This window comes from Bacillus rossius, chromosome 5 (genome assembly GCF_032445375.1).
Source record: "Bacillus rossius redtenbacheri isolate Brsri chromosome 5, Brsri_v3, whole genome shotgun sequence".
NCBI classification, from domain to species: domain Eukaryota; kingdom Metazoa; phylum Arthropoda; class Insecta; order Phasmatodea; family Bacillidae; genus Bacillus; species Bacillus rossius.
The window spans coordinates 30,651,217-30,677,243 of NC_086333.1; the positions used below are offsets into that span (position 1 = coordinate 30,651,217).

Here is a 26,027-nt window from a genome sequence, read left to right on the forward strand (position 1 = left end):
GATGGCTATGACTAACCAGGTAATTGCAGCCCTTAGTTCTCACGTTCCTGACATGCTCAAGTCTACAACAAAATAAACACAGAGTTAACATAAGTATTTAGTGTACAAGAAGACTACGGTTAAGTTCTGGTACTCCTGCTGCCACCTTGGACTTGCAAATTAATTCACATGACCTAGGTATCGCCGTTTCATCTTACGTCATTACGTACGCATACACGTCACTCGGGAGCGGCCTCGCTCCTCATTCACTAGGCGATTGCTGTAACATTACGCAGTATTCAGTGGCTCAACAAACCTCTCCATGGTTGGCTTGATGCACCACACAGGTAAGCTAAACTAGTCTTGAAATATCCTGAGCTGGGCCTGCCCGGCGGACTCCTCGTTACTCACCTGATGTAATACTCGTGACGCAGCTGCCTTCCTGGGATGCCTTCGAAGTCCTGACCAGCGCTCTCGCGATGCATTGCAGAGCCCCTCGAAGGTGATGGGATGACCACCAGGCCCAGAGTCGGGCCCCAGTTCACTTCCTCGGTCCACCAGGAACTCGTTCACGCAGTGGACCACTCCCTTGAGCCTACTCCTCCATAGGTATCCACCTCCTGTGCCTCCGGGTACAGACGGCTTGGGGTGTGCACGAGCCACAAGATGCTCGCTGACAATTTTGGTTGCAGTGTTTTCCACTCCAGGGCGACTCTAGTGCTCTTGGACATGGTGTAGGTGACTTGGTGCAACTGCTCTCTTGGGAGGCACGCGTGGACTTAAGATATGCCCTCACAGCTGCATGGCGTCACAGCATTCACTGCCACCCCACTCTACTAGTGGACGACGGGACAGCTCACATTTGGCTGGTGGTCACACGCAAAGTACCTTCACAGGCAATGGGTTTTGCTGTTGATTCAGAGGAAGCCGAGGATGTGACGGTTGTACACCCCACAACAGAGTAATCAGTATGTAGTGACTACTTGCTTACGATGTCTGCCTGCAGGCGGAGTCTACCTACATGCAGTGTCTTCATTTCGTCCCTTTTATATTTTTTTAAAATTATGTCTTTGTTTGTATTTGTTTGATTGCTTAAATGTTATGCCCATCGTTTTTCCTCAACTGTTGGTGGGCATGGTACAATTATAAATAAATAATTTAATTAATTAAATAAATCTTATTTGGGGTGAATATTTTCCTGGTTCAGGTTCATTATTTGAAAAAAGAAACTTGGTATTTATTTTATTGCATTTAAAAATAAAAATTATTTTGTTGAAATGGCATTAAAATTCACATATTTGTGCCCATTGCTGTGCAGGGATACGGTGTGGAGTTGTTTGACGGGTAAAGCGTATGATGGAACACCATCAATTGTGCTGCATGATGTCCGAGAAATTGAGACGTGGATTTTAAGACTCCTCAGTGCTCCTGTGCCTGTCCCAGGGAAAACAAGAGTAGAGGTAAAATTTGAATTTTTTTTTATCATCACCATTATAAATTTCAACTATCTCTAAAATCATGTATTTATTTTCCACAAACTTCAGTCTATTATTTCAGTCTTAGTCATTTCATATTTCACTTTATTGTGTTCTGTTAAAAAACGTGTGATATAAGATTTTCTTTACTTATATCAAGTTGATCTGAAGTTAAGCTGTACGTGATATTCAGGGGTTTACCCATATTGGCCAAATTACATATTGTATCAAAGAAGGGATTTTCTGAATTACATTACATTATTTACAGAAGAAACAGCAATGTTGCATCTAGCTGACAGACATAGTTGTTTGTGATGTTCATATGGCTATGTGAGTTATATTATAAGTAGCACAGAAACATTTTGCTGTCATTAATTATGTATTATTCCCTTGGTTTGGGGGTAATGAAGGAACACATTGGATGATTTGTGGAAGAAAATTACTAAATTGTAATGAATTATAATATTAATATTGTTTGACATGTTAGTAAAATTTTTTTAGTAATTTTTTATTGATTTAATTTTACATTTAACAAATAGACTGTAAAAAAGTATAAAATTAAATTCAACATCTTACATTCATAAAATATGAAATTTGTATTTAAAAAAAATTTAGTTTTTTTAATGAAAAATTTGATTTTATATATAAATGTTTGTTAATAATTACGTTATTATATTTGTTCATAAATACTCTCTTTTCAAACTGATTAAGATTATCGTAAGTGAAATGCATGGAAATAAAAATAGTAATCTCATTGTTTTAGAACTGTTTTTTAAATTAATGTTATCAATGTTCTCTGTAAAGGTAAGTTCCACATATAGGCCTGTGCGAAGCTTCGACTACACAAATCAATCAAAGTTCTTTTTAATATTTGACTTCACTTTGCCGGGAAATTTGCTATTTGTTTTATATGAAGCTATGGTTGTGATGCAAAGCTTCACATTTTATGTGTAGCTAGACATCTGTTGCAAAGCTTTGAAACATAAAAACCTAAGATTCGCTTATGAAAATATTGATTTATTTTTTTGTGTTTTATATGTTCTGCACAAATAAAGTTGTTTACTTAAAAAAAAAAAAATTATCAAATTTGGCACTCAGGTTTGTTTGTGAGAATGCTCAATATTAATATTTTGTGCATGATTAGTTTAGAATTTTGATTGAATGGTGTTTTATTTAGATTAGTCAATGACATAATTAGTTCAAACATTATAAATGTTTAAATATTTTTTTTTTTACTAAAATACAATATTTAAAACAAAATAAGTTCTATACAGCCTGGCTGAGAAAAATATTCGCTATTTGCTTTGACTTTGCGAGTATTTTAAACAGTCAATTTGATATTCGCTTTGCATCAAAAAAGTAGTATTCACACAGGCCTAGCCACATGTCAAGTGGAAGCTAGACGTGTGGTACTGACCCACATACTGTCCTCTGCTTCAGATTGAGGTGCTGTCGCCAGCTCTTCACCCACCGCTTATGTTCGCCTTGCCTGATCACACTCGCTTCTCGTTGGTCGACTTCCCCTTGCACCTGCCCTTGGAGCTGCTAGGCGTGGACATTTGCCTGAAAGTGCTCACGCTGATCCTGCTCGAGAACAAGGCAAGTATTTCATGTGCTGAAACCCTGGGTCTGATATTGGTCAGGGACTGGAAAAATTCATAGATTTTCTCAGCGTCAGGCTGAAACTCACATTTTCCATCACGTTGTTGGCCTACAGCTTATCTGGTCCTTATCTCGGAAGTAAGCAGCCAATAAACTGGTACTATTTGCCAAAGTATCCATAGGACATAAAAATCTCTCCTATAGACCTTTGAACCTGCAAATATTTTTCACTCCTTAGTAATGGGCAGCTTTGCTTATGTGAGACTATTAACGTCAAGGTGCCAACATGTCTACATCCACAACTTAATGACTTTATCCGCTGTACCAATATTTAAGAAATTTGTCCTTTAGGGGTATAATTTTGAAATGGTTGAGTTTGTTGAGGAATTATGGTGTGTTTCCCACACAGGAACCTGTAACATGTAATTAAATTTACTATTTGCACATATGACATTCCACATAACAGGGCTCCAGTGTATCTCATTATAAACTGTAACTGCTCTATCGAACCTGTGTTAATTTACATTTATGTCGCCTTCAATTTTTACTTACATTTTATACACATCTTTTATAGGGCTTAGGTTCAATGTATTATTAGGACATTTGTTAGGTTGCATGGTTGAGCTTGACTTGGTTCATTTTTTTTACAGCTGGTTCTTCAGTCTCGTGACTACAATGCTCTATCAATGTCTGTGATGGCATTTGTAACAATGATTTATCCCCTGGAATATATGTTTCCTGTGATACCACTCCTGCCAACATGCATGAGCTGTGCGGAACAGGTACGTGTTATACCTAGTACATAGGTAAATCCAGTACTTACAAAACAAACTGCATAGTTCTAAATGGTTTAAGATAATTAGCATCACATAATGAAAAGATCCTAATAGGACATATTAATTTCCCACTAGAATTATGGTACTTAGCATGCAGCCAGTATTGAGTGAATGGTATTGAGTGATTGGTTGCAGAGGTGGAGAAATTGGGATTACTTTGAGAAAATCAGGCCCATCATTGACATACCTCAAATATTTGATCTTGTTGGTCGAGAAGTAACTTCTTTATTGCACCGCTACCTATTTGGATGTGTTAACACAGCGTCAGGCTACATTTACCCACTAGTTGGTGTGCTGGTCAAGGCTACATTGAGAGTTTCTTCTGTGTAAGCCCTTTTGTTGGCAGAGGCTCATGCTACTGCTCAAACTGTCTTAACCCCAGTTTGTGGGATTAGGCTTCCGGGCACAGAAATATTTTTTCCGTTTTTATTGTGAACCTTACTTTGTCCACAGTAAATTTATGAATTTTGGGTAAAAGTAATTTTTAATTTTTGTAGGTTTTATGCTGTCTTAATTTTGTGTGCCTGGATTGTATGGAATATTGTATACTATACAATCAGCTATAGATAATGCAGTGTGTGATTAATCTTGTGAAATTGAAGTAATTTTAAAAATAATTTTCAGCTCTTGTTGGCACCAACACCTTATGTGATCGGAATCCCTGCAAGTTTCCTCATGTACAAAAAGAATTTCAGGTAAGTTGTTTCTTCAAAATGACACCTAATGTTTGGCTAGAAATATAATTGTGAACTTTTATAATAAGTTATTTTGTATCACCAGGCTTCCAGATGATGTGTGGCTGATAGACTTGGACTCGAACAAGATCACGCCTCCATCCGGCATAGCGGATGACCTGCCGAGCTTACCAGAACCGGAAGGAACCATTCTGAAGAACCACTTGAAGCAGGTACGCAGTGTTGATTCCTGCATCTTGTTGCTGACTGTTGAAGGGCAAGTGCGGTTGTTTCGTTGTTCAAATGATTATTGTATGAGAAGTTAGTTATTATTTTTGTAGTAAATGATGATAGGGTTTGGAGGTTTACTCATGGTTGAGGTTATGCGATTATGCTATTTTTATACCTTTGGCAGCTTTTTGAGTCCTAAGATATGAAGCAAAATGCATTTATTTAATTTTATTTAAATATGTACCTCTGGGGCTGGTGGGAGTGGAGGGTAATTAGGTATACAAGATTTTTAGGTTGGAGGCTTTCTTCCTGAGAGGGGCAAAGTATGAAATTCATGCTAACCTCAGCTTATTAAAACCTTTAAATAAATTTTAATAAATTTATAAATTTGATTAATATTTGTTCTGATGCCAAATTAAAATAAAGTGCACATTAGGTCAGTTGAACATTCTTAGAAGCCTTCTTGACCCCTTCTTCCACTTCGTGGCATATTTATGTCTTAATTCAGTGTTAATGAGTTTCAGAAGCTTTGTTAATACGTATTAGCCATAATTTTGATTACCAAATAATTATTATTGTTTTGTATAAATTATTAATCATTTTGTAAGCTCTTGAATATTCAAGTGTCTCAAAAATTTTGACTTTCATTAACAGATTTTATTACTAAAATCTAAAATATGAATATTTATACCAAATATTTTCATGATCTTACTATTTATTATAACACAAGATGGCCAAGGTCACTCACTATTTTCAAACCAGTGAAACTTATGTGTAATTTTATTTTTTTGTCAATGCATTTTTGTATAACATCACAGCATTCAGCCGTACATTTTGAGGCCAAGCCAACAGCATGTTAACTTTCCCATAAAATGTTTTAATTATTTAGTGCTGACTGTCAGCATAAGTACCTAATAATTTTTTTTTGAATATCAGTAGTTGGGCTGTTGAAATAATAAAACTAACCAGATAAAAAGATTCCTAAGTAAATATGTAATTTCTTTAAGCCAATTTGAAGTTAACCAGCTTGTCAGAAGTTTCATAGTAAACCATCAAAAATTCTTTCTTTTTCACGGACACATTTCTTAATAATACATAGGTAGTTTTATTATGTAAGTCCACCAACACTACAGAGAGAGACAATATCCTTCAATATTGCTTTTGAATTTTTTATTATTTTTACCACACATTGCTTGTAGCATGATGTCCATACCCTGCACAATAATTATTAAACTTTTATTCCACTGGTAGCTACCTATTTTAGGAGCTAAAATTTTGTATTGAATAAGTTACTAAATACTGGAATGACATGAGCATATCTGTTTTGGTTGGTAAATACAATGACTCTAGCAGTGTTAAAAAGCTCATTAATGCAGCTGAAACTTACTCAGGGATGAGGTGTGTTTTGACACTGTACTCTCTCTGGCAGTACTGAAAGCCAGTATCCCTGCCCTGTACAAAGCCTGGTGCAATCCTAGAATGCGCTCGTAAACATAGTCACCACAGGTGCCATCAAAAACAAAGCAGTTTACGAAATGTTAAATACCAGATTGGTAGTTACGTAACTGGAGGGTGGTTTTGTGTTTCTTAAGTATTGTAAGGGTTTTAGCATTTTACAGAGAGAGAGAGCTGTTTTTTTTTTTTTTTTTCAATATAGCCTGATTGGCACTGTTTCTTGCTCAAGGGCAGAAACGTCGCCACCAACACTCGGTCTTTGTTAGCCCAGGTCAGGGACACTTGCTGTCCCGTAAGGATCCATCGTTTAATTGTTTCAACTGAATAAGTCTTCTGCAGTTATTGTAACACAAATCTGCGAGTGTGTGTGTGTGTGTGTGTGTGTGTGCGCGCGTGCGTGCGTGCGCGTGCGTGCGTGTGGTTTGCCATACGTAAGTACTCTCCCACATGTGAAGTGCTAGCAGCATAGGAGCCGGTCCCACTCATGTCTCTGATCAACTGCTAGGACTGAACGTTCTGCAACTCTGCATGGGGTTGCTCTAAGGACTTATCTGGTGCTGGAGCTGGACATGAATACATCTCTGACAGTGTTCAGGGTCAGGAACACACAACTCAAACCACGTTAATAATAAGGGGTGATGACAGTTTGATCTGAACAAGAAAGCCTTCTTTTTCATATTTTTTTTTGTCACCGACTAATGTTTCATAGCCACTTTCTGCCTGTGGTATAGCCCGCCATCCTACATAGGCATTTCTCGTATAGGTATTAAAGGAAAAGTTTACGGTTTATTTATAGGACACCGCTGTTCACTTTAACAAAATAAAATGTTTAAGTTAACAAAAGAAAATGTTTAAGAATATTTTAAGACATTCAATATTCATTAGTTTACTTTAAAACATATTTATAAAATAATGTTTTCTCATTTAGATTTTACACGCGGTTCTTGGAACGGTTTTTGCACAACTGGAAGCCGCATGCGAAGCCACGTCCAGGCCAAGGGCATCCCCGAAAGACCTTTTATTCTCCCTAGATAGAGACACCAGTCCAACTGCGCAGTTACTGGTGGAGGCTTTATATGGGTGGACTGTTCGTAGCGTTAGTGTGTGACACATGTCTACACTGCCAACATTTTTTTGTTGCTGATTATATTTTCCAGCTAATATATAAATGAACTCTTTTTTATTGTTATGCACTGGGCACTGGTTAATGGAAGGGAAGTGCTGGTTCCACAGCTTCCATGGATGCTCTGCCTCTGGTGAATGACCCAACAGGTGCATCTAATTTAATTTTTTCAGAAGGGACCAGTGCCAATAATGCTTTTGGTTAAGTGACGCAGGAAAGATCACTGTGAAAATCAAGTACATACCTTTTACGTACCTTAAATATTATATGTTAATTTTAAACTTCATTTGATATCAATATTTTATAGCAGTAGTTCCCAAATGCAGGGTCATGACCCAACTACAGTTTCAGGTGTAGTCCTGAGGGCACTATCTAGTTAAAAAAAAAAATTGTACCTGCGTTACAAAACTAAAGCAAAATAACTTGGAATAAGTGCACCATACAGAAGAGATGGTCAGTATTTAAAAAAACACCTGTAATTCTGTAAGAAAACATGCATACGACATGTCTGTTCTGAGCTGAACTCTGTATAAGAGATTGGCATCTGATAGTATTTAGGCCTGGAAAAGTATAAGATACTTCAGTTACTGTTATTTAATTAATTAACAGGTTACCTTACTGCTTATTAATATGTTATTTAGTGTACTGTCAAAAGGCTTGGCATCACTGGTCTAAGGGTTGATTTCATTAAAAAAAGTTTACTTTGCTGTGCTGAAAAAGTAATTTCTCTTTTTTTTCAGACTTCTCTACATTTGGTCATTTTGCATTTTATTATGTTGAACAAATTGGTTTTACAGAGTCAAAGCACTGTTTAAAGAATTCAATTTGGATAGTGGCTCCTGTCATTTATGACAGTCCATACCTCCAGCTTGTTCAAAATTGGCCTAGACTGCACATGCATAAACACTTTAATAGATGTGTATGGTATGTTATAATATTATTTAAGTTCCAGAATTTTTATTATTGATGATTGATTGCTAAAATAAATTCTCACGGATACAACTGATTTTTACTTTTTTATTTGCTAGCCATGAAATTTAACAAGTCACATTGGCTCCATCTTCTGACCACAACCCTCTTCTGAACTCACAAATCTATCCCAAACATAGCTCATTCCCATTAATTCACCTTCCAACTTCCACCGAAACTTCCGAATAAACAAAGTTATTAATAGAAAAATCAGTCAATCATGGGTACATAGCAACAGCATCTCAACCAACTCACGAGTCTTTTCTATGCTCATAGAATTCACATGACCATCACTTTCTCTTTCTACCCTGACTTCTTTGTCATGAGATCTTGTATCATCTTGCTTTCATACAAAGAATTATAGCAAAAAATACAAAAAGAAAAATACGTGAACACAAAAACTCTTAAATGAGTAAGCAAAAATAGGTAAAGATAACTTTTAAGAACTTTATCACAGTAAAGTTAAAAAACCATCAGAAATATTAAAAAAAAAATTAAATAATTATTAACTATGTCCATAAAACATGTTGTAAATGCACAAATACCTCTTAAAAGAATAAACAGCTGTTATTTACATCATACCAGAAAACATAACCAATATTTATTTCTGATTTCAAAAACATAAAAAACCTTTAATAAACTTATTTTGAAATGGGGAGGGCAGTAGTGTGGGTTGTTACACATGCCATCAGTATTATCATCTAAGTTATTTTATAATTTAGAGTAACATTTTGCGTAATTTGTATTATTGTTGTGTTTTATTGTGCAATGAACTATTAAGGATTTTCTTTCACTTTTTAAAACAAAAAATAGGAAAATTATTAAACCATATTTTGGTGATATGAAGCTTTGATATTTATGTTGCATAAAATTAATATTGTATGAAATGACGGTTGTGTTAAAGTTTTCACGTAACTGTAACCTATGCAGCCTTAATACTCTGAAAGTTTCTTCAAAATAGTGTGTTTTTTGATTTTTAAGTCAGTATGTGTTGCGAACTTGAGCTTCTATTCACAGTAACATTGTTTTTAAGTGTTTGTCATGAGTGTTTTGTGTGCTTTATTCTTCTTTTTCCTTGTCTCCAATTAAGGCGATGCAACTCATGGACCAGGTGGGCTCTGGAGTAAATATCTTGTTCTAATAATTTTTTTAGCTCAAGCACTGCATACTTAGCTAGCGCTTGCATATTTAATAGGCATACATATAGGTGGGTATCAATATGAATGGATGGACCACAGTCTTCAACAGTGATGCTGGTTTGATTACTCTGTTATGATTGAGCAACACTCATTACAATATTTTGTGTGTTTTGGCTGATACAGCAGTGAGAATATAGTTGTAATTTTTACCTTTCACTCATTACCTACCATCTGAAACAGGAATGTAAGTCAATTATGTTTTCAAAATTGTTTATGGTTTCATTTGATAGGTTTTTAAGCTCCCAATATGTACTTTTCATGACATTAATGATGAAAAAAATAAAACTGAAGAACAAAATAAAATATTATTTGGCAGCCACAAATGGAGTTTCCTAATGTGTATGTTTGAGATGAAAATTTCAGTTTAAGAGCCTTCTGTTCCCCACTAGTGTCTTCATTACAGTCATGGTGATTTTAGCCAATACTTGCCTTAATAAATATTAGACACCTGTGTTATAATACCATCTGTGTATTGGGCTGTGGATGCAGTTCTTTTTAATTTTACGTAAGAGCAGTATGTTGTCAGTGCAATACTGTGGTTCAGCCGCCTGCAATGTAATGCTGAATAATTTCTGCTCTGCTACCTGGCCTGTTGCTGCATCTTGGAAAAGTTTTATCAGTTTTCACTTTGGAAAGTGACTGATTTTGTTGAATGCACGCTTTGCACTGAAAATAAGAGAATACTATAAGTTGATCTGGTTTTGTGTTTTCAAGTGTCTTTCATGATGCTTACAACTAAAATATTTATTTTATTTTTGTCTGTTTTTGTTACGTTCTACATTTGTTGCTAAGCACAAATGCATGCATAAAGGCACACATCTGAAAAAATTCAAAGTGTCTCTGCATGCATGATACTTTATGCTTGTGTTGAATTTACATGTAAATCTTACTATAATTGAATGTTACATTAAAAATACAGCTTTATTGACTTTTTACTTTTAGCATGCCCTATAATTGCCTTTATTGAGAGAGTTATTTTTACCTAAACTTGTAAGAACTCACTTTAATTAGAACATTTGTGCTGTTCAAGAAGAAATTGTGCTAGCAAATGAAGGTTCTTGAACTCTGTTTTAATTTTTTAGGTGTGGTTAAAGATCCTGTTTAACATGATGCAATGTTTTTAAAAGTCATTTGCTGTAGAGATATTAGATAATGTTTTATAGATGTTGATAACATCAGAGGGATGTGAAAATATAGCTGTTGTAGTTGCACACATTCTAGAGAAGGAGAAGAAAATTAAATGTAATGCGTGGAGTAATGGTTTGGTTAAAGTATCAAATAGATAGGCTCAGTATGTAGCTCAAGTAGACTACAACTTTCAAGGTAGGAGGTCCCTAGGGAGTGGGGAAGTCTGTGCAGAAGAGACGGGAAGACTGGACCGGGGCAAAAATGTGTAGTGGGGGAGTAGAGGAGAACGGGGTGATGGAGTACATCCAGACCATGCCACCCCAATGACCAATGGTTTAGAATTGCACCAAGGAATACACCTTGGCATGGAGTGGGGATCAGCATCAATGCTGCGCACTCCCAGATCGAGATGTGCAGAATAGGGTACACCAGAGTTTTGACTTAGAGAAGATAACTCCCGAGTACAGACCACCATCGCGAGTAGGCGACAAAATGGAGTGATGCATTAGAAGTATGTGAAGGTCGAGATATATATCCACTGGACTCCAACTCGACTGGCCGGCCACTGTACAACCCAAGCTTCCTGGAGCTGGAGTTATCTTCAGTGGTACAGCTACTTGCTGTTCAGTCAACTAACTAGTACGTGCTAGTGACCGGAGAACTCTTGTTGCGTACTGAGCAACGGTTGGTATGCTGCATGGTTGTATTGTTTGTGAGTGTCCTGGGAATGGAGGGAACCTTTGTATTATGCTGTTGTAGAGATGCTTAATAAAGTGATGCCGGGCAACTGCCATAGCAGGATGTTGTTGCGAGTCATCATTGCAGTATCGAACATTGGCGATGAGAGAATATGGACTTTGTAAGTCAAGCAGTACCATTGTTAGAGGCACAGCCATGTAGCATGGCACATCATAATCTACAACTGCTATGTTCACTTCATTTGGAGAGTTCGTTCCAGGACTAGAAACATGGAAAACAACTCTAAACGGTTGCAGTATATTGCTTTGTGGTGAACAAAGTGACAGATAAGAAAGAGTTGTACATGTTAGTGTCATCACTGTTTCTTCCAAAGGCATTGAGTGAGGCCGAGATAACGGTTATTTTATTGGCATTGTCCAATCACTTCAAACAGAAGCCCAGTGAAATTGTTGAGACACATAAATTTCACCAACGTGATCAGCATGAGGGAGAATCAATAGGCAATTACGTGGCTGAACTACAGTGGCTATAAACTCGCTGCAATTTTATAGACTTGAAAAGAATGCTGCATGATTGAGTAATGTGTGGAGTGTGTGATAAAACAATACAACATGCAATGTGACCCAAAGATAAGTTAACATTCCAGGCGGCTAGTGACATGGTTACTGCAGCAGAAACTGCTAGTCGGAATGTGAGTGATTTACAAGGCGAGGTACGTGAGTTAGCTGAAACCATAAATTAAATGTTTTGGAACGTCGGCCAGTCCACAACAGGGTCTTTCTTTCAAAAAGGCAGAATCCACCTCAGGGACAGAAACCCTGTTGGATCTCTGGTAGAGAGCTAACAGTGTGTAATTTCTGTTCTAAATCAGGTCATTTGGAAAGAGCATGCCTCAACAAAAAGCACAGTACCTATGCCAGGGATACACACAAGAAACCAAAGAGGAACATAGTAGTGGCAATTACAATGTTGTGGTGGAGGGAGACTTTTTGGAAGAGGAGTCAGAGTACAGTTTAGTCAACTTCCAGTTGCAATAACCTAAGTACCAGCCGCCAATATGAATGACAGTATGTGTGGATGGCAATAAGTTAAACATGGAGGTTGACACAGGAACTTGGTTTTCAATTATTAGTAGAGATACCTACATGAGGAAAAATACTGCTACACACATGGTCCCAAGAAAAGCTGCAAGTGCTTGGGTTTTAGAAGTGAATGTGCAAACCAATTCCGTAACTGCAATGTTAACGTTATTAGTGGCTGAAGGAGAGGTCCCAGCATGTTAGGACGTAGTTGGTTGGAGCCTCTTGGAATTTCCTTGGAAGGGATATTTGCACTTCGGCCTGCAGTGGTGGCGGACATAGTGAGTCGACACCCAGTAGTGATTACTGGCATGGAATTGGGCCACCACAAAGGACATAGGGATGGTATCTGTCGCAACACCAGTGTCCTGGAAATGCAGTGATGCTGGAGAATGTTCCCTGGGGGCACCAGGACCACACCGTGCAGCGATGGTTGCTGGGCACTCTGGTCGACACGTAGCCACCAGCAATTTAGTAATGGATGACTACAGGCTTCCAAAGGATGCAGATGAAGAATCCTCAGGTCTGTTCAAGGGATTCTAGAAGCTCAGCAGTGCTCCCTGGCAAGCTGGACTGGACCCTCCTTGTAGTATTGTGTATCCAACAGAGTGAAACAGCAACCACTGAGGTTGAAAGACTATGTGCTGAAGTAACATAATGGGGCTAAGAGCTGTGGATGATACTGTTACAATGTAGTGTCTTGTAGTAGTGTGGTAGATAGCATTGGGTATGTCAGCTGTGGGAAAAATTGTTGAAGGGAAGAGGTGATGTGTACTGAGCATAGGGTGGTATGCTGTAGTGTTGTGTTGTTTGTGAGTGTTCCGGGAATGGAGGGAATTCTTATAACATTCTGTGCCGTGCAACCGAGCGTAGCACGATGATGTTGCACGTAACCTTTGCAGTGACTCTGTTGAGACATCCATAGCATCTCCACTGAAAGGGAGCAGTACTCTCCTCTCATGGGTGCAAGTCCATGTCATTCCTCTGTCATTCTCTGGCTACATTTCAACTGGGAATGAATAAATATTCCACCATTCATGCAGAGTGGTGGATTTTCAAAAACAATAGCTTTGGAATATAAAATGAAGTGTCTATTTTATCTATGCTACCATGATTCATATAAAATAATTTATACAACAAAAAGTTGTATAAAAGTTGTTTAAAGTTCAAAATTTTTATTTTAAAATCCGGGTGATTAAAACACTGAACTTAATAAACTGATTTTCTGCAGGAATATTTTGCTAGTAAAATACATTCTTTATTGATTTTCATGCTCTTGTATTATTTTTATTATGTTATGGTATATTATTATCCTTTATGTGCATCATGCCAACATTGTCATTTATCAGTGTGTTATATTTCCTGGACATTTATATGCTCACATATATTATATTTTTGCTTTTGATACCATTTTTGGGGTTCTGGTATAGGGAAATGTGAAAAAGTAGCATGTTTTAGTTATTAATTTTGTAAAATTTATTTATGTTGATTTTAAGTTTATATGGCTTATAAACACCACTGGTTTTATGCTGGGAGGTTAGTTGGGGGTGGCTTGCAAGCTTAACTTAATCTTAGCGTACACATCCATGCCTTCATATTCAAACCCAGAACCCTGCGACCAGGGTTTGTATTGCTGGAAAAGGGTACAGTACTCTGACAGGGTTATATCACCTAAATTAGATGGCCAAATTAAAAAAAAAACTGTTATCAATATCAAACCATTGCTTCAATTTGTAGATAAAATTGGTTTACCAATAAGAAGATTATATTTTTTATATTTTTGTCTCAAATATAGGTTTGAGTAAATAGAAATTCACAATACTAAGTACACTTTGTTGTCCGCACCAGTGCTTACATTCACCAAGTCTCTCAGTCAAGAATTAAAATACGCTCTTCAGAAAAGTTTGAAAGTGGCTGAATTTTTACCCAAATGTTTATAGTTTTTATGGTAGTTATAACCAGAAAATTATGGCATTTATTTGAACTTCACGTTAATTACATACACAAATAAGCTCTTAAATTCTTTCCTAGTCATGAAGATTATATTTTCACAGACAAGTATGTACGTAGTCATGTAACTTAAGTTCTTCTAAGAAACTCTTGGATTTTCGTCACTCATATACTGTGGTGTGGCATTTTTTTAGGAATGTTAAAAATATGTGTTTGTACGCAGGTGTGTAAAGTGAGCAAGGGGCGAGGTGTGTGCGTGTGCGTGCCGCCGAGGGCTGGTCGTTGCAGAGGCGACGTGTGGTCCTCAGGCGCTCAGCAGCATGTCCCTGGCGGCGGGGGGTGCAGCCAGGGAGGGCCCCCCCCAGCCTCCCGGCAGGACGCAGCCGGCGGGCGGGCGGAGGGAGTCGGTGGCCGGGCAGGAACACCGCCCGGCGGGGCCGCCTGCCCCGGGCTTCAACCCGCTCATATACGGCAACGACGTGGACTCTGTGGACGTGGCCACCCGGGTGGCGATGGTGAGAGGACCACCGCTCGCTCGCCATCAGCTATAGCTAGGGACACCTGTATTTCGTGTCAGGGTATGTCACAAAATACTGTAGCTTTTTCTTAGAGTAATGGCGAATCGTGTGCGTGCAGCAGTACGGTATCCACATTTCTAATTGGCCCCGTCAAATGCGGGAAAACACCTCCCGCTGAACACAGCCGATAACTACAAGAAAAAAACTATGGTGTTTTGCAATGTACCTTGACATGAAATGTATTCGCGAAATACAGGTGTCCCTAGCTATAGCTATTGCAGTGTGCACAAGCTCTGCCCTTGGCACTGTTCTTTTTTTGATGTGCTCTGTAACCAGATATACACCATGGAGCACAAACGTTTTAGATACAAATTTGTAATGCAATAAAAATGTTTCAAAATGTATCTGAAAAATTGTCTAAAGTAAAATTTTAAATAAGAATTTTGCAAAAAAAATTGCCTGTTGTTTTTCATCAAGAGCATCATCTGATAATGTTTTATTTTTATTTCTAAGAAGCTGTAATGGAAAGATGTCATCTTGGTTTCAAACATTCTTTCAACAATTTTTTAATATTATTTAATGTACCATTTTTTTTTGGCTTTGTTTGAGCATAGTACATAATTTAATGGAATTCCTTGTTATTGATAGTGATCTACTGGTACAGATAGTTTCTCCTGTGAAATAATAATTGGTATTTAGAATATATATTTTTTTCCAGAATGAATCCAACTGTAATAATACTGTCAATAGACATGATTTTATGGTTTGAGAAAAATCAACAACTAGTCAAATAAAAAGTAATACTACAACTTATTATAATGAAATATGGTGTACAGAATAATATTATGATGCAGTCACTTGAGTTCCTCTTATGTAGACATTATATGATAAAATAAAATACCTTTGAAGTGTGCGGTGGCCAGCTAATAAAAAGAAACATCTTAAAATAGTTTAGTTTAAGTGGTTAAAGGGGGAAGTCAATCAAGGTGCACCATTTAATTAAGTTATTCAGGTTCAAACTTCTGGTTAACAATATCATATATCTTTCGATAGTTGGCTTGCTTACTGACTGATATGTGACTTGGGGAAAATTTATTCAAGAAGCCTTAACTTAAATAAATAAATAACTACACACATGAATTTCAATTTAATCTGTACTTTATTAAGGGTGATTTCCTAAAGTGATAGACAGAAATAACACTATTCCAATTACATTATTTTTGGGTTAGTGAAATTAAGTTAATCAGTAAAACAAACATGAATGTCTCTGTTGCGGAAGGGGGCGGCACCTGTAATGATCCCCTCCTTCAGTTACTAAGTCTTATATTAGACAATGACATTACAAAATTTTATGGCTATAGATTATTAAATTTATAATAGTTTCTTAGCACATGTTTTGTTTTCGTTTTTATATTTTTTTGTGTCCAATGTCCACACACATATCGATGATTGCAATAAATTAAGAAAAATGACTGGTCTAACAATTTAATTAATAGTTTATAATAGAGCATTATCTCCTTGCCAGTTTATGATTGGATGAGACCGGATGCTCGATGGCCGGGGCAGTTTAGCCCCTGAGGCAGAAGGCCGGGAGTCGTGGTGTGCGGAGAAACGCATCAGCGTGGAGAATTTACTGTCTCTCCCATCCAAAAAAGAGGAGGGTCCGGCATAAAGACAAGAGCCGGGGGTACTGTTGATAACTACACGACTGTAGTGGGTGACACTGAATCGACAGCATTATCGGGAAGCGGACCACACCCGAAAACACAAACGATACTGAAGAAGTAAAAAAAAATAAATGGCTAAATCACTACATGTTTAAGGAAAAACTCACAGAAAGAAAGGTCGTACTTCCCTAGTACACGACTACATGTCAAAAAGAAATGTTTTCTGTGAAACAGACATAGCAAAAACTCGTAAGTGGAGGGAGAGTCATCCGACAGAGCCCACCACTAGAAGATACTGTCCACGGAGGGGTAGGTAGTTAGCTTACTTAAAGCTGGACCCTAGGATATAAAAAAAATGAAAAAAAAAAAAAAGGGGGTGGAGCTACATGGAGTATGAGAAGAAAGTGACCACCAAAGTGGATGGTGGTGCTGGGTAGCAGAGGTGCAAAATTAAAATTGGCGTGCCGACATATGGTTGAGGACAGATCTGATAGGTAGTGCGCAGCGACGTGGCGGTAACTGGGGGACGATGTTCTGGGAGATGTCGCTCCCTGGCGGGAAGAAGAGGAGTTAGTAAGGGCTAAAATTTAGTTGTGTAACGAGTAATTTGTTGAGAGTTGTTTATCTACATAACTATTTGAAAATTTTAAACTCAGTCGGTAAAATATTCCTATAGATATAATTATATCTGCCATCGGCTAGTTAAAGAGCAGGGTATTCGTGGGCAAATTTTAGAAGCTAGGTTCTGTACTTTAATAAATTCTTAAATTATTAAAGTTCGAGAAGTAAGGCTTATTTATAATTTGAACTCAATATTAACAAGACTCTAGACTTAAAATTAATTACTTACTCAGTTCATATCTTTTCAATATTACTTCAGGATTATAAAAAAAAAAATAATCTCTAGTTCAAGGATGTCCAGCGTTTGCACAATCGTTGAAGTTTTAGTCTCTGTATCGGTTGTAGTTTCCTCTTGATATTCCCGGGGTTAGAACCTCAAACATGTTCCGTCTTCTGGTATTTACATGCTGCACTTACCGCATATCAATACCGAAGTCTGCATATTCGTTTCGGACAATCTAATCGCCGACGTCACCAAAAATCAACGTAATTCACGTCGTCTATCACAGTTTGGTGATCTTTAACACGGATGATGCTCGAATCCGGCTTCTATAGGTTGGTGGTCGTAGTTTTCGAAGGACTGGTGCTGGTTTGGAGACTCTTCCTTTGATTCATAGAATGGTAAAGGTGCGGCTCTTTAAGTGATTACACGCACACCATCAGTTCTCAAAGACTCTCATGTTAAGGTAGATTAAATTTTAATAGTGCGTCTCTTGGTATGTATAATCGCATGATTAATTCACTTGTAAAGTCGGTAGTTTCTTCTTTAGCGTGACAAATCAATCGTACCGACATGGATGAATCCATCCACGACAATAGTATATAGTAATCTTGAGAGTTCACTCAAAATACTGAAGTAATTTTATAGTCTATTTCTATAATTCTACTAAATAATTTTATGATGCAACTTCAGTAACTTATGAACATTTAGTATTATTGACCTCAGACTTGACATTTATTCATGAAATCCCTTTCACAAGCTAATGGCACAGCCAAAATTCTTATTATATTCCTCTATTATTTTTACAAAGATAAAATATCTCGTACTAGACTACAGCATTGATTATAAATTTTATACAACGATAGAGATTGATGATAATACACAAATTATAACTAACACATCAATGATATTAAACAATATTAAAATAAACATGACATACATATATTTAATTAAGGTTGCCCTTTATAGTTGTATAGGTGGCCGAGAGATTACGCACGAGGGCAGCGCGCCGGGTGCAAGTGTAGGCGCGGTTGGTGCCCACAGGAGGGGGAGCTCATTACGGAGCCAGTCTTTACCTAGCCCCACGTTCTCAGAAGAACAACAAAAAACAGTTTGGGCAGGGGTGTGGGGGGAGTGCTGGCACTGACTGGCGTGCTATGCCAGGTGTGCTCTGGCACCCCGGAAAGGGAGCTGCGCGCCTGACAAAATTTAGAGAGCCCCGACGATACCTAAGAACACCCGTGCTCCGGGTGTGCTGATGGGAAAGGGTAGCTCCCAAGACAGGAGAGAGAAGAATTACACACCTGTACGTGCAGACAAGTGCGGGAAATTGGAATATGTTTGCTAACATCGTGTGGGATGAATAAGCGCATCCGGCCACCAAAGCGCTAAGGCACTCGGAGGTTGGACCGACTGACTAAAGATTAAGTAACAAGGGCTCCCATAGGGTACAGAAAAAAAATATATGAGCCCTATAATACTGTTCAAAGTAAAAAAAAAATTAAAAACATCAGAGCTGCCAGGGAAATTCCTAATTTCTGGCACAATTTTCGGTGTTAACAAGCCAGGTACTATCAGTATGGCAACAGTGGCCGTCGTTTACTCAGAAGTGCAATGTAAGCGTGAGACAGACTATAGTGGCCATGGTTATTCAATGGTCGGATCACTTGCTCCTCACCAAGGGAATCCAAATTCCATTTGCGACATGGTCAGACCTTGATTTTGGGCACTTAGGAAACGTGAGGGATGTTGCAGTCTGCCATTGTGATTTCTCAGAGTACTCCCATTTCCATTCACCTACTCATTCCCTCAATCCTCTCCCTTCATCATCTCTTCGCCCCACATCATCCTTTATAATATTGATGTCGACGAGATGTTACACCCATCTATTCATTCATTAATTCATTTTAAGACATTGAGTCTAGCAACTTTATATCTCAACATGCTGCCAATCTAACTGGGTGTATCTCAGAGTGTGAACACCTTCTTTCAATCCCAAGTTAGGGGTAGTGACTTTTTTAACAGTTGGTTTCAAACATATTCAGATAAGCCTGACAAGGTAAAAATTAAAAAAAAAAAATAACATGTAAACACACAAACAACTAGAATCAGCCGATGCAAAAAAAAAAAGTAAGCACAACAGAAAATTCTGTGGCTAAAACTACAAGACAGTAGCAACAAGGACAGTACATTAAGACACAAACGATCTTGGACAACACAGCAACAAACAGAAGAACCCAATGATGATACTAAACAGATAATATGTACAATATGAACAGAGATACACAGCGATGTGATAAAACGACAGCAAAGATGAACAAACAGGCTTCCTCAGACAATATTTGTGACATTTGGGAAACTGATATCTGTTCCCGTCTTGACACAAACAGACTGATCTTTTTTTTGTCTATTATTGAGCTTTTGTAACACATACAGTATAACGAGCAATAACATATGTCCAAAACAACACCTTGAATCAATCTTCCCCAATCAAAGAACCATTTCAGAATGTACCTTATCTTGTTTTATTTTTATTGTGTCTCAATAAATCTTTGTGGTTGAGAAGAATTTTTGTGTACTCACGTATTATATTTTTGTGATCAGTTCCGTATGTTGAACTAACTTAACAGCTAAGTTTAGAGCTTTAGTGCTTGTTTTTGAAAGACTGAAACAGTAAACTTACAAAATATTTTTTTTTGAGGTGTAAACATCTTAGCTCTTGGTATATGCCACTTAGTTTAAGTAAATTTGTGAATGGAATGGAAGTCAATTGGAATGGAAATGTGTAAACAGTGTGCTGCCATCTGTGAAAGTCTCAAAAATCTTGATTGATTCATTTGTATATTATTAACTTTCGCCAACATCAGAGGATGTACTAAGTGTATTTGTGTGCCAAATTAAATTTTATAATAGTTCAACTATCCTTTAATACCTTATCTATTATTTTGTAGTCATAAAAAGAAATGGGGAGAAATTCAAAAATATGCATTACAATTTTGACAATCTGTAGTTATCATTGAAATGTAGAGATAGCTCAGCGTTCATCATACTGTAGAGACACAAGGAATTTTTAGCTTACATATATTTGATGCAATGTAGAAAAAAAAAATATAAATTAATGTTTACTATTAAATCTTAAATGTTGAATCAGGTCAGTAAGGTTAAGGTTTGTTTGTAGGAAGTTTTTACAGACTGATTTCTATCATTTAAGCAAAACCAAATATACATACAACTACTTAATATGTGTTATATTATTATTCAGGTTAATTTTGTTTTAATGCATCTATTGGACTGCAACTTTTAGTTTGAAAAATACTTAAAAGATAGCATTGCATTTGTAATTCTTTAGGGAATCAACAAAATATTAAATATCTTTGACGCCATGTTTGTTCCAAAAAAATTTTCATGGCTAATAAATTAAAGATACCTACATGTTTTTAAAGTTGTGATTATATCTTGCTATGACTATTCAAGTTTACAAAATATTTTCCAGATAGTTTCACACCATAAGGTTTACTTTGGCACACCAATATACTTAATACATTCCCCAGTATTTGTGAAAGTTTATATATATAGGTGCATGTTTCCACATGTTGACTACTTTGGCTCGTGGCTATAGCAGTTCGTGTAAGCATGCCCATTGGACTTCCAACCTGTTAAATTTCCGCTGTGTAATGTAAGCTTATTTCATTGCATTTCTGGTACATATTAAAATTTCATCCTCAATGCACCTAAAGAAGTATAACCTCAAAAACACAGGTGATTATTCCAGTTTAGGGGGAAACGTTGCAGGTTGAGCGTTGATACATTTACATGCAATATGTTCATTCATTACTTATGTTGGTGGGTTAACCCTGAGAAAGCAATAGTACCATCTTGTTGAACAGAATTATGGTTAGGTATTAAAAAGGGGAAAAAGTTTTATAGTTTTTGCTGAAAAAATATTTTTCGTATACTTGTGACACACTACATTATTTTGAAGAATTCTGTGTTTAATTTCATGTCCGAATTCCATATTATAAGTTTATTTAAAATGTAAAAACACATGAATTTGCTTGTTACCGAGGTTAGGTACACACATCACTGGCGAATACTGAAAGTTTGCTCACTTTTTTTTACAATGTTTATTTCCCTTATGTCTAGGGCGTAGTGTGGGAATAAGCATAAATATGCTCATGACCTTGGCAGATTTTTACTAAGTTATGCGGACCACTACACCACGGAGGCTGATCCTACTGGATGGTTACATAATGTTTCTGTAAACTGACTTATGTGATAAATGATAGTACCTCAGTTCTGTTCTCTGTGTGGTAGGTGAGGTTCTTCAACTCTCAGAACCTGCTAGCAAACTTCACGGAACACACACGCACGTTGCGGCTCTACCCTCGACCAGTTGTGGCCTTCCAGATAAACAGCTTCCTGCGGTCTCGCCCCAGGACGTCCCAGTTCCTAAACAAGTTTGCCAGAACTCAGGTAATGGATTGCTGCTCATTTATTCAACCATTGTGTGTAAAGTTAAGCTTTGATGTCTTTTGTAGCTGCTTAGTGTCAAAATTACTCATCATAAGTAATTTTGAAGAATTTTTAATTTGATTTAGGTAATGAACATCCCTATCAATTAAGTTATGACTATATTAAGGTTTATAAAATACTAAGAATTTTCTATATATTACTGTTAATTATTTGTGTTTTAACCACATAAATTACATTATTATTTTGTATTTTATATTTCAACAGTATAAGAATAATACTTAACTATGTTTAGTTGAATATTTTGAATCTTCCTTAGTTACGTAATCATGTGTTCAGAGGTAGTATTTTTTTACTTTAAATGTTCAGTGTTGAGTATGAATAGTTAACTGATTAAATAATATAATGCATTTAACTTATAAACAATTTCAATCAACATGATAGTTTTTTCCTTCTTTCTAGTAATAAAATAAATCTAAAAAAAAATTATTGCATCTGCCCAACCATAAATATACATTGATTTTTTCTGCTCTCACTTTTACTGCACTGTTATATAATCGTAGTGACGTATATTTAATGCTCAATCATAATTTTTTCCCCCTATGTTTGCTTGATTTATGTCTGTATATAACTTTGGTTATTAGGCATTAATTTATTAATTTTATATATATATATATATATTTTTTTAGGTTCATGACTTAAGTTTTCATTGTTAGAATTGTGTTTGTTCATATTTCTATGTATCTGTGTTTGTCTTGTGTATGTATCCGTGTTTCTGTGTTGTTATAAGCTTTTTTTTGTTTTCTATATTTTGTATTTTATTTTTTTCCCGTGCCCACCATAAAAGTGTAATAGATGTCGGTGGGCATATCACAAATGCAAATAACTAAATATATAAAATAAATTTTACTCTACCTTATAGTTCCAACCTTGTGTTAAATTACCAACCAAGACTGTAAGAGCAAATGTGCAGCTTGAGCATGTCTTGTTTTTGTGGCAATGACAGGCAGTGGAGTTCCTGGCCGAGTGGTCTCTCACCCCGAGCAACGTTGCCTTTCTCCGAGTTCACACGGGCGTGTTCGACCCCACGCTCGTCGGGGACAAGTCCAAGTGGTACGCCCACACTCTGGACCCGATCCGCTTCGTGGTGTGGGACGAGTCCAGCTCGCTCAGCGGAGCCTTGCGCTCTCTGAAGCAACAGGAGCTGCCTACAGGTAGCAGTTTGTCTTATTCTCTTCAATTTGAATTATTATCTTGGAAATGATACTGAATCCTTAACTATGTAGTGATGGTATATTTTATTTATTTATATTTGTGACATGTCCGGTGTCAGTTGGAGAACTTTAATAGTGGACACACACACAAACAATACATACATATAGGCAGGGGCGCAACAACTAAATTTCCAAAGGGGGGGCAATATACCTTTTTATAAAGAATCATCTATCCCTCCTATTGAAGCGGGGGGTCCGGGGGTCCTCCCCCGGGAAAATTTGTATTTCAAGGTGGAAAATGGTGCTATTTAAGCAGTTTTATTATCTAAAAATTGATTACACAGCACTTTCTTTGCCCCCGTTTGCCCCCACTTTTAAGTTTCAGAAGGGGGGCAAAATACCCTTGCCCCCCCCCCCCCCCCGTGTTGTTGCGCCCCTGCACATAGGGAAAATAAATACACAAAATAAATGAAAGCACTACAAGTGGCCAGGCACCACAAGCAGGTTGACGCTATGGGTAGATGGGTACTACCTGCAGGGAAACCAACCATTCATATAGACACCACACGCAGACAGTCACACACGAGCAGGGACCACATGACGTCAAATAAGGAAGACACATGTACGTTGTAACGTTGCAAGACCCTGCCCTCCCCAGTTTTTACAAGAATATTTTAAAAAGAATAAATATTATTTTTTTTTTTTAATGCAATATATCAGCTGATTAAAGATTGCAGGCTTTCTCGGTCATAGAGGTTGCTTGACTTCTGGGTTGTAGCTGCGTCCAAGGCGAATATATCACCGACGTTTTGATCGACGTTGCAGTCGCTATCATAAGGGTAGAGTTACCTACTCAGTAGGTCTCAGTAGGTAATTCAACCCTGATTGTGGTGACTGCAACGTTGATCGAAACATTGGTGATATATTTGCTTTGGACGCGGCTACAACCCAGAAGTCAAGCAACTTTATATCAGCTTATTATATAGCTTTCAAAGTTGTTGTGACCTAGTTTTTCATACTTGTATTTGATTGTTTGTAATATTGTTGCAATTAATTTTAATGTTTAAGAATATTATTTTAAATAGCCTCTTTAACTATAACTTTATTGCTTTTCATATTGCTGACAAAATTATTGTTTATGTAAGAGTGCATTTCAGTATTTTATTGCATTTAAAATTTCTTTTTATAATAATAATTTTATGTTGAAGCAGATTTGACTACAACTGACAAAGACAAAAGCAGGGAGGGGGTTTTTACATTAAAACCCAACGACAGTGGGAAGCTGGTGCCAAGCAAAAAATAAAGCTTTAGAAAATTACAATTTTATTCATAATAAAATGCCTGTAGAGCGAAAATGGAACATGACATAAATAATTACGGTTTAAAAAGCAGTTTATAATTATCATTGGGGCAAATCGTAATGCGCTTCCGCGGGACGCGAAATACATACAATCATTCACACAAATAAAACAAAGTAAGCAAGAGTAAAGTGGACATGGTGGCGAAGCGCTGTGAAGTAGCAGAACAAGTAATATGGGCCGCTAGGCGAAAAAACTGAAGGCAGAATCAAGAAAGAACTTATGATGCGGCTTGACAAGAAGTGTCCAATGCCATCGTGGCATGCCCATATACAACCGCAGAAATGTTACAAAATGCTACGGGCAGTACTCGGCGTGAGCAAGGTAAACCCAAAACAAATAACCTGAAGGGTCCAAACATTGGTGGCAATTACATTAGATTACATTACATTACATGGCAGCAATAAAAAAACGAAGGCGCGGCCACAACGCGCAAGCAAGAATAATACTTAAATACTTAAATACAGACGTTAAGTTTCACAGCCGAGTACATACCGGAACGCAGAGCCACCGCCCCAGTGACAGCCTTCGAGTCAGGAGACCCGAACGACTGCAAGGAATACGCTAGGGGCCGGGCAATATATAGGCCGGAAAAACACTCGACAGAGAGTGCTGGTGCAGCGGCGGGGAAGAGAGGAAGAGGGGGGTAGGAAGGGGAAATTGGAGAGGGAGGGGAAAGGAGGAATGGGGAGGGGAAAGGAGGGGAATGAATGCTGTACAGTGCCGAAAAACGGAGCAACTGCTTCAATGTATGTGTTTTATAGTGGTTTTAAGACAGTGAGTATTGTGAGTAGAGAGAAAGAAAGACGTGCGGTGACACAGCAGTGCCGAAAGAAGTTAGTTTATCACATCCTGTGTAAGAGAGAGACAGACGTTAGCCTAGACCGTGGGAATATCTGACTAGGGAACCCCAGAATTCTTTGTTATATTAAAAAGTGACGGAATGTGTATGAGAAAGACAGAGACTTGCGACAGAGCTAGGGGAAGGCCTCTAAGAGGGGAATCACTACATAGTAACTGTAAGAATAAATTTTGTTGCCAATAGTAAGGCAGGATTTCAGGCAAGTCCCCACCTAATAAAATTTTCCTGAAGTATTTTGTGATGTGCGGAGTTTGTCAGTTGTTCGAGTACTGTGTCGACAGGATGTGCGAGGGCGGCGGCGTATAAAGTCATGAGAATGTAAGGTCGGACAGTTTCACATCTGGGTGCCGGGGGCCGTGCTGCAATGAAGTTTTCAAAAAGTGGTTTTTACAATTTTCGGAATTTTAATTAGTATTTGGAAGCCCCAGACATGCGGCGTAGGCCCGGGTGGTCCGCTGGCCCACTGCGATTTATCTTCCCATCTTTCGCAAACGTGTGTGTTCTGCCGGAGCTATAGAGTAAAGAACATGTATTAATTTTGTCATCATAAGAATAAATGTGGAAATTCATTTCGGACGTTTTTATTTGGTAATTATTGTGAACAGTTTAAAATCAGTTAAGTCTGTAACAGAATTTTATGCCCCACTACTTGCTACTGGCAACAATCATCGGGATATTTTTCAATGTTTGTGCAAGGA

The 26,027-nt window shown here is 37.5% G+C and overlaps 1 protein-coding gene across 13 annotated transcripts in view; it reads left to right on the forward strand.

Annotated features, from left to right (window-relative positions):
• The window catches only part of LOC134531686 (MAP kinase-activating death domain protein), a 268,039-nt gene that overhangs the window by 82,531 nt on the left and 159,481 nt on the right, over nucleotides 1–26,027 (forward strand). For 12 of the 13 annotated variants that reach the window (XR_010075065.1, XR_010075066.1, XM_063367486.1 and 9 more), the window contains exons 6-14: nucleotides 1,298–1,439; nucleotides 2,895–3,053; nucleotides 3,707–3,838; nucleotides 4,517–4,587; nucleotides 4,673–4,799; nucleotides 9,435–9,467; nucleotides 14,708–14,914; nucleotides 21,740–21,898; nucleotides 22,902–23,109. Coding sequence is in view for 11 of the 13 variants with exons in the window: in XM_063367486.1 (XP_063223556.1) it covers nucleotides 1,298–1,439; nucleotides 2,895–3,053; nucleotides 3,707–3,838; nucleotides 4,517–4,587; nucleotides 4,673–4,799; nucleotides 9,435–9,467; nucleotides 14,708–14,914; nucleotides 21,740–21,898; nucleotides 22,902–23,109 (1,238 nt within the window). In the remaining 2 variants the exon portion in view is untranslated. The remainder of the gene's footprint in view (nucleotides 1–1,297; nucleotides 1,440–2,894; nucleotides 3,054–3,706; nucleotides 3,839–4,516; nucleotides 4,588–4,672; nucleotides 4,800–9,434; nucleotides 9,468–14,707; nucleotides 14,915–21,739; nucleotides 21,899–22,901; nucleotides 23,110–26,027) is intronic. The other variant, XM_063367494.1, reaches the window with a different exon arrangement.